At 43.6% G+C, this 13632-nt stretch overlaps 1 protein-coding gene across 1 annotated transcript in view; it reads left to right on the top strand.

The window, feature by feature from the left end:
• Positions 1-13632, top strand: part of ADAMTS5 (ADAM metallopeptidase with thrombospondin type 1 motif 5) — a 169742-nt gene that overhangs the window by 45626 nt on the left and 110484 nt on the right. The window contains exon 2 of the mRNA XM_077480030.1: positions 3864-3996. Within this exon, the coding sequence (XP_077336156.1) occupies positions 3864-3996 (133 nt within the window). The remainder of the gene's footprint in view (positions 1-3863; positions 3997-13632) is intronic.

The following is a 13632-nucleotide window of genomic DNA, read 5'->3' on the forward strand; positions in this document are numbered from 1 at the left end:
TTACCTTCAGCTTGGCTGCATCTGTATGTAACTGTAGACAAGGACTAAAAATAATGAATTTATTATCTGCTCCACATACATCACTGTTTGACTCAATCTTCAGGTTCACTTGAAGAAAGAATGGAACCGCCACCAAAAATGAAATGAAATGCCGGTATTCTGTTTTCCTATGGCCTCATACCTTTAAATACCTTTCCCTCTGTGATTCATCAGTGATTACTGTCTACGGTGGTTTCCAAAGAAGTTCATAAACCGAAACTGAGCTGAAAGGAAGCACAAACCACAAACATTACTATTTCCTCCTAAAAAAAAGTCCTTCATTCTGTAAGCAGCTGAGAACATTTGTCTGGTTATAATAATATCCTCACCCAAATTCACCTTTCAGTCTTGCATACTTTTCCTCTTCCCCTATCAGATTATTATTTTAGGTTTAGCTCGGGTCTCTAGTAAGAAATCAAAGGAAGCTTGCCCTAGATTGATCAAACGGATGGAAGAAGATTCTGTTCAGGAATGCTCATCCGGATTTATACTGAAATGAAAATATCTTCTCAAGTTCCATAGCAAACCGACATCAGCTGCTGATGACCCGGGGAAGATGGTATAGCCACCCTCTATATAATTGCTTCTCAAAAAGAAAATCTGGTTACAAGGAAGGGTCAAGCATGGGAATATTCCTTTAGAATTTAGCGAGTTTTATCCATACAGACTTTACCTTTGAAAAAACAGAATTGAGCATTGTAGATGTTGACATCTGTATAACTCAAGGGATCAGTGGCAAAGCAACATTTCAGCTGTGGGCTCTAATGAATCAAATAACCTACTGGCTTTTAGTTTATTGGGACTGCAGATGTGAGATTTTCTAACAATGTTTCCTCTTCAAAACTGTTGACTTTTCTACTGCAGACCCTCCAATCTGACCTGTAAACAGGTGCAGTCTACTTTCTCCAATGCAGGTGGCCCTTAACTTCCAGCAGCATTGCAGAGGAAGTGGAAGTCGAGAGGAACATGGTTCCTCTATGGTTTCCTGGGTCACTAGGGGAGCTAGCCAATTGGATCCTGCCACCCCCATGTGACTCTGACGGCTAACTTGGGTCAGGCAGGATCTATTTAAAGTGATATTAGACTCCGTTTTTGACTTGTACCTACAGGAAAGCCTATAATAAGACTTACCTCTAGATATGGTGAATATCTCCTAATCTTGCACTGTTTAGGAAATATTCACACTGCATTCAGCCAATAACATCAACAGCACATGCACCCTGAAGGTCTGGCGTACTGTGCCGGACCTTCAGAGCTTGTGCTGTAAACAACATCACGGCTCTGGCCACTCATGAACCTGGAAGGAAGACCCAGTGAAGATGGAAGGCCTGTTAGCCCTTGTACATACGATCGGAGATTCCGACTGAATGTGTCCTATTGGAGCATTTTGTCAGATATTCCGACTGTGTGTGGTATGCATCGGACTGTTTCCGTCGGAATATCCGTCGGACCAAATTTTCCAACTTGCCGGAAATATTTTCCGTCAAAATACTCCAATTGGACATACTCCGATCATGTGAAGAAAATTCAGATCGGACAAAGTGCCACGCTTGCTCAGATCAAATTCCTACATCAAAGCTATTGGCTACTAGCCTGAACGTAGTCCCGTCGCAACGAAACAACGTCATCACGTTCTGAACGATCGGATTTTCCGACAACTTCGTTCGACCGTGTGTATACAACAGTTTCGGACAAAATCCGACGTACAAAATCCGACGGATTTGGTTGTTGGAATCTCCGATCGTGTGTACAAGGGCTTAGCAGTGACAGCTCGCCACTTAACGGCTTTGTTTTAAAGTAATTCACACATACTGTGCTAGTATGTGATGTATACTAGCACATTATGACATTGCTTTGCAGGGGATTTTTTTTTTAATCAGCGGTTTACTACTGCTACAAGACCTTCGCTCCCAGGTTTGGAGCGCATTTCGCGCATAGGTAGGTGCTATAATAGTGAGACACGTCTCTGGAGGAATGAGAACAAGATTCACAGCAGACAGCTGTATTATCAGTCCTGGGGAATGGGAGTGTTAAATGTAATATCAAATTTAGAACCACTTACAAACTGAAGCCAAACTCCAGCTCACACTTTATAATTATTTACAGCAGTTTGTGTTCCATTTGGGATAAAGGTTTTGCATGAATAAGTAAAAGCTGATCATTGCAATTACCCCTAGAAGTTTTAAGTGGTTTGTCTCATCCATGTAAACTGATGCATTCTACTGAAGAGTGTGTGCTGTGAAAAAACAACAGACTTGCTGGCTGGATCAATAGATAGAAATTGAAGAAAGAAAGCTTAAAAAAAATGAATGCAGCCATTCTATCTAAGAATTAGTAAGCTGCATCTTCTGGTTCATTTCAGATCTGAATTCAGCCAAAAATTCGGGTTGAAATCACACCTGAAATGGTGAATGGGGACGCACGGGAGCCGGAGTGTGCTGCAATGTGAACCCAGCCTAATAGTGTTTAAGCCTGGGTTCACACCTCCGATGAATGCGGCTCGCAGCAGGGGTCTGGTGCGTTCCTGTTCTCCTTTTCAGGGACGAATCAGGGCTGAATTTTTGCCTGAATTCGGCCCTGAAACGGAGCCAAAGAAATACAGCGTTCCTGCGCAAGCCGCTCCGCTGCCACGACGGAAATATGTGAAGCGACTCCATAAAGAGCCGATCTCAATCTCCTGTCATGCTAATTGGATGCGGTGAAATCTGCATCCAATTTGCATAGGTGTGAACCCAGCCTTAATTTGTTAAAGGTTATATGAGAATATTGTAATTGGGTTTATGTATACTTTAAAATGACAGATGTAACACAAAAAAATATGTATATCGTTTATTAACAGCGTAACAGATACAGAACTTATATCGAGAAAATGCAGTATAATATTGGTTCAAATGTATTTTGATATTGGTTCTCTAGCTGCGACTCAGTGGGGTTGTACTGGATATTTTATAGATAGGCAACTCCTAGCCTCATATTGATCAGTGGTTCCAAATTAATAATAACTATTGCAATAGGGAACAGACACAAAAGATACACTCAGCATCTTTCTGAAATAATTGTTCTGTTTTATTTGATGCAATTGAAGATTTTTATACACATGGTTACATACGTATCACATTTTTATTACATTTCTGCTTTTATGGTGACAAAGGGCGTAACATAGGCAGGCTAATTCTAATCAGGACTCAAAAGAATGCAAGAATGTAATGAAAACATTAGTGCTGTATGCACAGCAATACATAGGCAAACATACAAAATAGAATAGAATAATATACAGAACTTACAAATTTCCATTACAGGGGCTTTGTTGGACCTTTGCTGAGAGACCACTGCCTTCACACAGGGAGCAAGAGTCCTCATCTGCACCATGCTGGCAGGGAACAGGCTTTTTTACCCAGGCTAAGACTTTACACTTGGAATGTATTTAACTTATTTAGAATGCAAATACTGTATGGAGTTAGAAAGAAACACTACACACAAACGCGGAGATAGGCAAAACAAAAAATCCGGACTCTTTATTTTTCTAAATATCACAGACATCCAAGTTGTGTCTAACAAAATGATCAGCAAAGTTCACTGGCAGTTATTATTTCACTGAGCTCCATTCATAATAACAAGGAAATCTGAACTGTAGTTGGCAAGGAAGTGTTTGCACATAGACAGGTGATGTGTGTAATCCCCGGCTTTCTTGCCAGCCTGGCATCCAACAGCTAGCAGATTCCTCCGTGCAAGTGGCTGACAACATGTTGCTCCCCCTCGTCAGTGTACAAATACAACATCTGCCTGACTTCGTTTTTCCCCTTTTTTTTTTCTCTCCCGGCCAGGATTTATGTGGGCACCATTCATGTGATACCCTGGGAATGGCAGACGTGGGGACCGTATGCTCGCCGGAGCGCAGCTGTGCGGTAATTGAAGATGACGGCCTCCATGCAGCTTTCACCGTCGCTCATGAAATTGGTATGTAGTGCTGTTTCTGTTCTCCGGCCAAATCAAACACTTTAAACAGCTGCATTAGTAACCCAAATACCCGTCAATGAAATCCAGGCCTCCATGTTACTGCTGTTAAAGGGAGGATTAACCTATACACCTGGGGTTATTTAGAACACAAATTCATGTCATCGGCTGGATGCGCACAACAGCTTTATGACATGCAGAGAAAAAAGGAGATAGGCTGTTATATATGAATACGCTTTATAGTTAAATGGCTGAAAAATGTGCTACATCATTTAATAAACGAGTTTATGCGAAAGAGATTTCATAACATTTGTGGATGAATGTAAAATCATTGTATTAGGCCTCATGCACACGGGCAGAAAAAATGCTGCTGTTAGAGGCATGTGACTTTCTTTTTTTTTTTGGGGGGACGTTTGCCAAGTTCTGGCAGAAAAATGACAGCATATTTTTATATACCCATGTACATGAGGCCTTATAAAAAACAAAAGACATTTAAAAAGAACCAATCCCAACTGGGCTTGTTTAAAAAAATATTTATACCCAAACAACACACATATATTATATAGTAGCTTACCGGGCTTTAAATGATGATTGCATTTGTTTTATTTTTTCAAGTGTTTTACCTTTATTTTACCAGTAACACTTCCTGTAATAGGGTGACAACAGCCAGTAGCACTTTCAGTCCTAGGCAGACAACAACTAGCAACACTTCCTGTCCTAGGTTGACAACAGCCAGTAACGCTTCCTGTCCTAAGGTGACAACAGCCAGTAACACTTACTGTCCTAGGGTGACTACAGCCATTAACACTTCCTGTCCTAGGGCCACAACTGCCAGTAACACTTCCTATCCTAGGGTGACAACAGCCAGTAACACTTCCTGTCCTAGGGTGACAACAGCCAGTAACACTTCCTGTCCTAGGGTGACAACAGCCAGTAACACTTCCTGTCCTAGGGTGACAGCAGCCAGTAACACTTCCTGTCCTACAGTGACTACAGCCAGTAACACTTCCTGTCCTAGGGCAACAACAGCCAGTAATGCTTCCTGTCCTAGGGTGACAAGTCAACAGCCAGTAACGCTTCCTGTCCTAAGGTGACAACAGCCAGTAACACTTCCTGTCCTAGGGTGACAACAGCCAGTAACACTTCCTGTCCTTAGGGTGACAACAGCCAGTAATGCTTCCTGTCCTAGGGTGACAAGTCAACAGCCAGTAACGCTTCCTGTCCTAAGGTGACAACAGCCAGTAATGCTTCCTGTCCTAGGGAGACAACAGCCAGTAACACTTCCTGTTCTAGGGTGACAGCAGCCAGTAACACTTCCTGTCCTAGGGTGACAACAACCAGTAACACTTCCTGTCCTAGGGGAACAACAGCCAGTAACGCTTCCTGTCCTAGGGGCGACAACAGTCAGTAATACTTCCTATGCTAGGGTGACAACAGCCAGTAACACTTCCTATGCTAGTGTGACAACAGCCAGTAACACTTCCTGTCCTAGGGTGACAACAGCCAGTAACACTTCCTGTCCTAGGGGGACAACAGCCAGTAATGCTTCCTGTCCTAGGGAGACAACAGCGAGTAACGCTTCCTGTTCTAGGGTGACAACAGGCAGTAACGCTTCCTGCCCTAGGGTGACAAGTCAAAAGCCAGTAACGCTTCCTGTACTAGGGTGACAACAGCCAGTAACGCTTCCTGTCCTTGGGTGACAACAGCCAGTAACGCTTCCTGTCCTAAGGCGACAACAGCCAGTAACGTGTCCTAGGGTTACAACTGTAAGTAACCCTTCCTGTCCTAGGGCGACAACAGCCAGTAACGCTTCCTGTCCTAAGGTGACAACAGCCAGTAATGCTTCCTGTCCTAGGGAGACAACAGCCAGTAACACTTCCTGTTCTAGGGTGACAGCAGCCAGTAACACTTCCTGTCCTAGGGTGACAACAACCAGTAACACTTCCTGTCCTAGGGGAACAACAGCCAGTAACGCTTCCTGTCCTAGGGGCAACAACAGTCAGTAACACTTCCTATGCTAGGGTGACAACAGCCAGTAACACTTCCTATGCTAGGGTGACAACAGCCAGTAACACTTCCTGTCCTAGGGTGACAACAGCCAGTAATGCTTCCTGTCCTAGGGTGACAACAGCCAGTAACACTTCCTGTCCTAGGGGGACAACAGCCAGTAACGCTTCCTATGCTAGGGTGACAACAGCCAGTAACACTTCCTGTCCTATGGTGACAACAGCCAGTAATGCTTCCTGTCCTAGGGAGACAACAGCGAGTAACGCTTCCTGTTCTAGGGTGACAACAGGCAGTAACGCTTCCTGTCTTAGGGTGACAAGTCAAAAGCCAGTAACGCTTCCTGTACTAGGGTGACAACAGCCAGTAACGCTTCCTGTCCTTGGGTGACAACAGCCAGTAACGCTTCCTGTCCTAAGGCGACAACAGCCAGTAACGTGTCCTAGGGTTACAACTGTAAGTAACCCTTCCTGTCCTAGGGCGACAACAGCCAGTAACGCTTCCTGTCCTAGGGAGACAACAGCCAGTAACGCTTCCTGTCCTAGGGGCGACAACAGTCAGTAACACTTCCTATGCTAGGGTGACAACAGCCAGTAACACTTCCTATGCTAGGGTGACAACAGCCAGTAACACTTCCTGTCCTAGGGTGACAACAGCCAGTAACACTTCCTGTCCTAGGGGGACAACAGCCAGTAACACTTCCTATGCTAGGGTGACAACAGCCAGTAACACTTCCTATGCTAGGGTGACAACAGCCAGTAACACTTCCTGTCCTAGGGTGACAACAGCCAGTAATGCTTCCTGTCCTAGGGAGACAACAGCGAGTAACGCTTCCTGTTTTAGGGTGACAACAGGCAGTAACGCTTCCTGTCCTAGGGTGACAAGTCAAAAGCCAGTAACGCTTCCTGTACTAGGGTGACAACAGCCAGTAACGCTTCCTGTCCTAGGGTGACAACAGCCAGTAACACTTCCTGTCCTAGGGCGACAACAGCCAGTAACGTGTCCTAGGGTTACAACTGTAAGTAACACTTCCTGTCCTAGGGCGACAACAGCCAGTAACGCTTCCTGTCCTAGGGAGACAACAGCCAGTAACGCTTCCTGTCCTAGGGAGACAACAGCCAGTAACGCTTCCTGTCCTAGGGGCGACAACAGTCAGTAACACTTCCTGTCCTAGGGTGACAACAGCCAGTAATGCATCCTGTCCTAGGGTGACAAGTCAAAAGCCAGTAACACTTCCTGTACTAGGGTGACAACAGCCAGTAACGCTTCCTGTCCTAGGGCGACAACAGCCAGTAACGCGTCCTAGGGTTACAACTGTAAGTAACGCTTCCTGTCCTAGGGCGACAATAGCCAGTGTTGTATTGCAAAAAATGGCCTGGTCATGAAAGGGGGGGGGGGATATTCTAGAGGGCAAGTGATTAAATGATGTACTGTTTACTGTGGAACTGCTTTGAGTTCAGCTTTCAAAGGGTTTTCACCTTTTCAGAAAATAATTAAACACCCTACAGCCAGCCACCTCCCCTTCCCCAGTCTCCGCCGTACCTACCTTCATGGGTGATGAGTTGTCAGTGCCCATGCAGCCGGTATAGCTGTCCAGGAATTTTAAAGCCCCACTATTCTCCCTCTTCATTTCTACAGTTCTTCTGGGATGGACCACAGTGATTCTTTGTTCTACTGCTGACCAATCAGAATCGCTCTGATCCAACCAGGAAGCCCTGCAGATTAGACAGGGAGAAGAGCTGAGATCTGAAATCCCTGGACCGCTACACCAGATGCATGTGCACAGCTCATGGAGGTAAGAACAGCAGGATTGGCGAGGAGGGGAGGGTGTAGCATGTTGGCTCACCTTTTCCTTTTTTTTTGAAAATGTGTACATTCACTTTAACTAGATGGAAACATTTCATCAAGAGAACCTCAACAAACAGTCTTTGACTTTGTTGATCCTTATCATTTCCCAGATTTTTGCTTTGGCCATATCTCTGCTTTATGAGATGTTTATGAGATACAGTCATTAAAATCTACAGCAAGCATGTAAAAACGTGAAAAACATGGAGCATTACTTTCAGGTAGAGGTTATGACAAGTCACTGAAAATATACACTATAGATGAAAGAGTCAATTTTGCTATGTAAGTGGAAAATCCTTTTAAAGGGCACCAACTGCCACATAATAAACACACCAAGCTGCCCCGGGAGGACAACGCATGCATGGGCCGTTGTGTTGTCTGCTACAAATGAACTATTTGTTTTACTGAACTTTGATCGTTTATTAAAACTTTACTTTTCAAAGTGCTCATCATCCAACCGAGAGCAAAAAGTAAAAAAAAAAATGGAAAAAAGAAAATATTATTCTGTGTTCTTGGCAGGAAAAAAACAACACAAAAGGAAACTGATTTTAAAACTGCCAACTTGAAAATGACTTACAAGTATTTGCCAAATCAAAATAAAGTCTGTTTTGGAGTCTCGGTTTAGTAGTTCAAACAGCAGTAGAAGAGAATAATGTCTTGTGAAATTCTTTATTTAGAACACAATAATAGTTTTGCTTCCCAGGTCGTTTGCAACAGTTTATATGAATTTTCTGGTGTTGATTTACAAAAGGAAAATAGACTTTTCACTTTGCAAAGGGCAATTGCACACTGCAAGAGCAGTTGCTCCAGAGCTTAGTACATGAGCAGAAGCTCTGCTGACTTCCATCACCAAAACACATGCAAGCAAAAACGCATTTTGTTTTTCCTTGCACGTGATTGGTTATAATTTGCCAAATGAAGCTGTACCTTATTTACTAAACTCTGGAGCAACTGCACTTGCAGAGGGCAACTGCCCTTTGCAAAGTGCACAGTCTATTTGCCTTTAAAAAAACAACCCAGTGGCGCCGCCCCCCTTATCCAAGCGCCCAACCCTCAATCTACATGCAAGGCGCCTTAATGTTTTTTTTTTGAAGCACGCGATTAGGGCCTGAGGCTTTAATTGGCTTAAAAAAAGGGTGGGCTCAGAGTGCAGAGCTCTGCGCCTTGAGCCCACCCATTTGTGTGACAATAGCAAAGTAATATTCTCTATCGTCTTCCTGATTCTCCTCCTGGCCAATCGGGAAGAGCAGGTCCTGAGACCTGATTGGCCAGGGAGTCTTAGGACTGGCTTCCTATTTGGGTCAGGTCTCAGGGCCCACTTCCTATTCGGCCAGGAGGAGAAGCAACGGCCTGGTGTCATGGCAAGCAGGTGGAGGGGCAGCTCCCAGGAGCCCTACCCTAGTAACAGTGGTGATCAGTGGGCTTAATAAGAGGGGTACAAAGGACAGAGTGACCATAGGGGCTCAGCCTGGTATGGTAGTTCTCTCCACTTGAGAACAAGTGAAAAATCCTAAATCTGGCCAATCATGGTTAGATTTTCATTCAAACATTCATAGAAATATCGTTCATCATTGAGTCAACTAATTTTGATTGAAAGCCCTTAAAATTTCGCCCAGACCAGCTCTCTGAATCGCAGACCTATTCAACAGGTTTCATTGCAATATGTATTGCAGTTAGATTTTTTTTTTGAATGGATACATTTTCTATCCTACTCCTTCAAATGTTCTCATCACTATGGCTGGAAGCAAGCATTGGTTCGACTCCACTAACCATTAGAACATCAAACAAATGTTCCGGAAATAATTTTTTTAATGAAATTCTCTTGGTATAGCGCCAGCCCAAAGCCAACTCCCGAAACATTCAAAAATTCACCCTTGCAATGGTTCTCTCTAGTCTAGGGGTAGGACATTACAATAGACTCCCTCCAGCACTACCACCGGTCCCTACAGCTGTTCTGTAAGCTGTGATCAGCTCCAGCCAAACTCAACCTTCTAAATGTACAATATAGGGTAATATCCCTGCATTGTACATTGATAACACTGTCCATAGACCAGAGATTTGGGCAGAGGAGGAGAGCACTGGTGCCAGCTGGAGCGCACAATCAGATAAGCAATACAACCTGTTCCAACCTGTATACCAAGCAATTAACACATGCAATGTGTTGGGGCCCACTGCAAGGGTGGATTTCTTCAATTTTGTGGAGTTGGGCTTTAAGACACGCCCGAGGCCCCTTTTACACGGGCGGTGTCTGTTTATTCCAAGGCCAGCTATACACAGTTCGAATCTCGGCTGGTTCAGCAAGAACCGGCCGAGAATCAAACCATTAATTGCAGGCTGAATGTACCAAATTGATCGATAAACTTGGGTGCAACCAGCCTGCTGGATTCTCTTGTGATTATCATTAGAGGCTGCTATAGCCGCTAATGATAATCATTGTCTTTTTCTGTGCCGGGTGCAGACAATTGCTTGGCAGGTGGGATTCCCCTGTCAGCACTGTCTGTGTTGATGGGGAAATTGTGCAAATTGTTTTCCTGCAACCTGTGGTTGCAGGACAGAAATTATTTGTGTGTATGGCCTGCCTAAGCAGAGGATCCTAGAGTTATCTCCTGCTAAGTTGGATTGTAACTGCACAAATGTCACACTTGTGACATCCATGGCTCCTCCTAATTTAACTCTTTGAAAAAATCGACCAATGTAATCCCAATAGCTAGGCATATGTAATCGGACTTGTGTCTGTCTATAGCCGTCTACCACCAGTCACTAAAAGAGGATCCAAATGCAAATCTTTTTGTTTGGTCTCATATACCCGAGCATATCCAGGGGTGGGCAGATGTAAGTGACCATAAGGATGTTCCATTTTGATCCACGTAATCATGGGACAATGCCTGTAACATGTAAAAGTCCCCTAAATTGAAATCTCTATAAAGTATATGAAACATGTACTTTTACAAATGCATAGGACTGTGTTTGCTATTTGTCTGCTTTCCTCTCCAGTTGGCAAGCAATCAGTATTGGAAACTGCCACCATTTGCAACTGACACTATGCAACTTATGGGGACGCTCATCTCTCCCAAGCTATCTACACTTTGTAACTGCAAATCTTGACTGGTAAACATTTCTTCTATGCCATGATATTGTCAAAGACATAGATAGCATTAGAGGGGCTGACCAGCACCATGCGTTACATGGTGTTGCTTACTTTTAAATGGCTGGCAATTTCAAGTGCTGATTGCTGGACAACTGGAGAGTGGACAGATATTAAACATGGTGCTATGCATTTATCAAGGTATGTGTATTATATGGCAGTTTAGTGTAATTCTAGGGTTAACTTCCACTTTAGGCTTACTTAACCTTCACCCTAACACTTCACATACCTAATCCTAATCCCTAACATGGCCCCTTGTAGGGTGGATATCAAGCAAACAGCTAAATACACAACTGAAATACATAGACAATAGATGTTTTAGCATCCAAAGTATTTGTAATGGTGTCCATCCAGCCCTGAATTTTTCACGTGTGCCAGAAATTGCAGCCAGGCTGGTGACCTCATTTTACTGCAGTTAAGTAATACAAACCAGTCACCTCCTTGCTCCTAGCCCATGACTGGACAATTAAGGAGCAGCTGCTTCATATATATTTGCAATTGTAGGCAACAGAAACTTTTATTTTAATTTTAATTAAACAGTTTTAAAACAGATTTTTAGTGTTTGAGCTCTGTTTTTAGTGGATTACTTCTCTTACTGGTATCTTCACCTCCTAGTTATAATTTGTTTAAGCTGCTAGCTAAGAATCAGCCTACATTTGCTACAGTAGTTGTTACTTAGCACCATAGCTCAGGACTCTGTAATACACACCTGCCCTGACCAGGAAAGCGTAATTAGACTGCAGGACATCCAGCCTTATCAGTGGGTTAGTTTGTTCCTGCAAAGGATTCAGGCCTGCCTAGCTTTTGTCTGATTGTTCCTTCAATTACTTCTGAAAATGTAATGGACTGTGCTTGTTCTCGCTTTAGCTGTGCTTTTTATCATCCCGTTATATTTGCTGTTGTCAGACATTGCACTGCCTACCTTTCTAGAACCCAGGTCAGCTTGTCTTCTCCTTTTATGACCATCAGTCTGTTCATCTTTCCAGTTTCTGCTCTTTGTTCTGATCATCTGAAGAATACTCTAGCTTCCATTCTGCCTGTTAGTTGTCTGTTGCCACTAGTTATACAGTGGATCCAACAACTCCAAAGCCATTTTTTGGTTTATCCTTGTCTGAAATTTTCAAGGTACCTATTACCTTGTGCCTATGAACATGGCTGCCAAATTGTTTCTGCTTTTTGTCAGGTTCATTTCCACATTCACCGCAACTCTTCCACCACTGCCATCGCAAGTGCACCCAGTACATTTACATAGTTCCATAGTTAGGCTGAAAAAAAATCATCGAGTTCAACCACAAAAAAAAAAAATACAATCCTATATACACAAACCAACACCCACAGTTGAAGGCAACCCCCCAAAGGAGAGCATGCTCCAATTTGCTATAGCAGGGGAAAAAAATCCTTCCTGATCCCCCGAGAGGCAATCAGATTTTCCCTGGATCAACTTTACCTATAAATGTCAGTACCCAGTTATATTGTGTACATTTGTGAAAGAATCCAGGCCTTTTTTAAAGAAATTGACTGAGCTGGCCAGAACCACCTCTGGAGGGAGTCTATTCCACATTTTCACAGCTCTTACTGTGAAGAAGCCTTTAAGTATTTGGAGATTAAATCTTTTTTCTTCTAGACATAAAGAGTGCCCCCTTGCACTCTGTGATGACCTTAAAGTGAATAACTCAACACCAAGTTCACGATATGGACCCCTTATGTATTTATACATGTTGATCATATCCCACCTTAATCTCCTCTTCTCGAGAGAAAATAAATTAAATTCCTCTAATCTTTCCTCATAGCTGAGCTCCTCCATGCCTCTTATTAGTTTGGTTGTCCTTCTCTGCACTTTCTCCAGTTCCCCGATATCCTTTTTGAGAACTGGTGCCCATTGCCTCTACATGGTCAGCAAACGCTTTTGCCCACTGTACCCTGAACAAAGGTAGAGAAGCAGGTCTTGACAGTGAAAGAGAGATCTTTCTGCTGTCATGACCTCCTGGTCCCATATGCCAGCTCCTGTGTCCCACCTCGGCCTTCTCTTTTCCTCTGTCTATTCTTGCATAATGCTAACAACTGTGTCCCCCGTAGCACCTTGTTAGCATTTTTCATATCCTTGCATGACCTTTCAGCAGGTTAATGAGGAGAGACTAGGACAGTAAGTGATGAACAGAATATGCATTAAGTTGTGTGGGGAGGTTGATCTTGGCAGCATTCCATTGTTACACATGTAAGGGAATAATGTATTCACCACACATATTATATTTTTAGCTCTTTTTTTACAATGAAATGTGCGTAAAATGAGGCATTAACCTGTCATACACACTCCCATAACAGTGTCAATGAGGAGACAAAGAAAGTACAGAGGAATCTCCACTCTCAGCATAAAATGACATACAGTCTGACTTTTCCTAAACTTCCCCCATCCATTCCTTCCCCATCCTTCCTGCTGGGCTGCTGGCCTCTGATACGCATTGACTGACATAACCTGAGTCAGTGAGAGCCTGGCAGCCGTCCAGCGGGCCAGCTCCTGAATAGCAAGGGGATAATCTGCTACAACTGGGAAGTCCATGAACAGCCCTGGCCAGAGATAACAGGAGAAATGACTGAATTCAGCAGCGGGAGAGCGCAGAGCGTTGTTTTATTTCTATTGTAGAGTG

Source organism: Lithobates pipiens, unplaced genomic scaffold, assembly GCF_037356315.1.
Source record: "Lithobates pipiens isolate NorthernLeopardFrog02 unplaced genomic scaffold, aLitPip1_a1.2 Scaffold_16, whole genome shotgun sequence".
In the NCBI taxonomy this organism is placed as follows: Eukaryota; Metazoa; Chordata; class Amphibia; order Anura; family Ranidae; genus Lithobates; species Lithobates pipiens.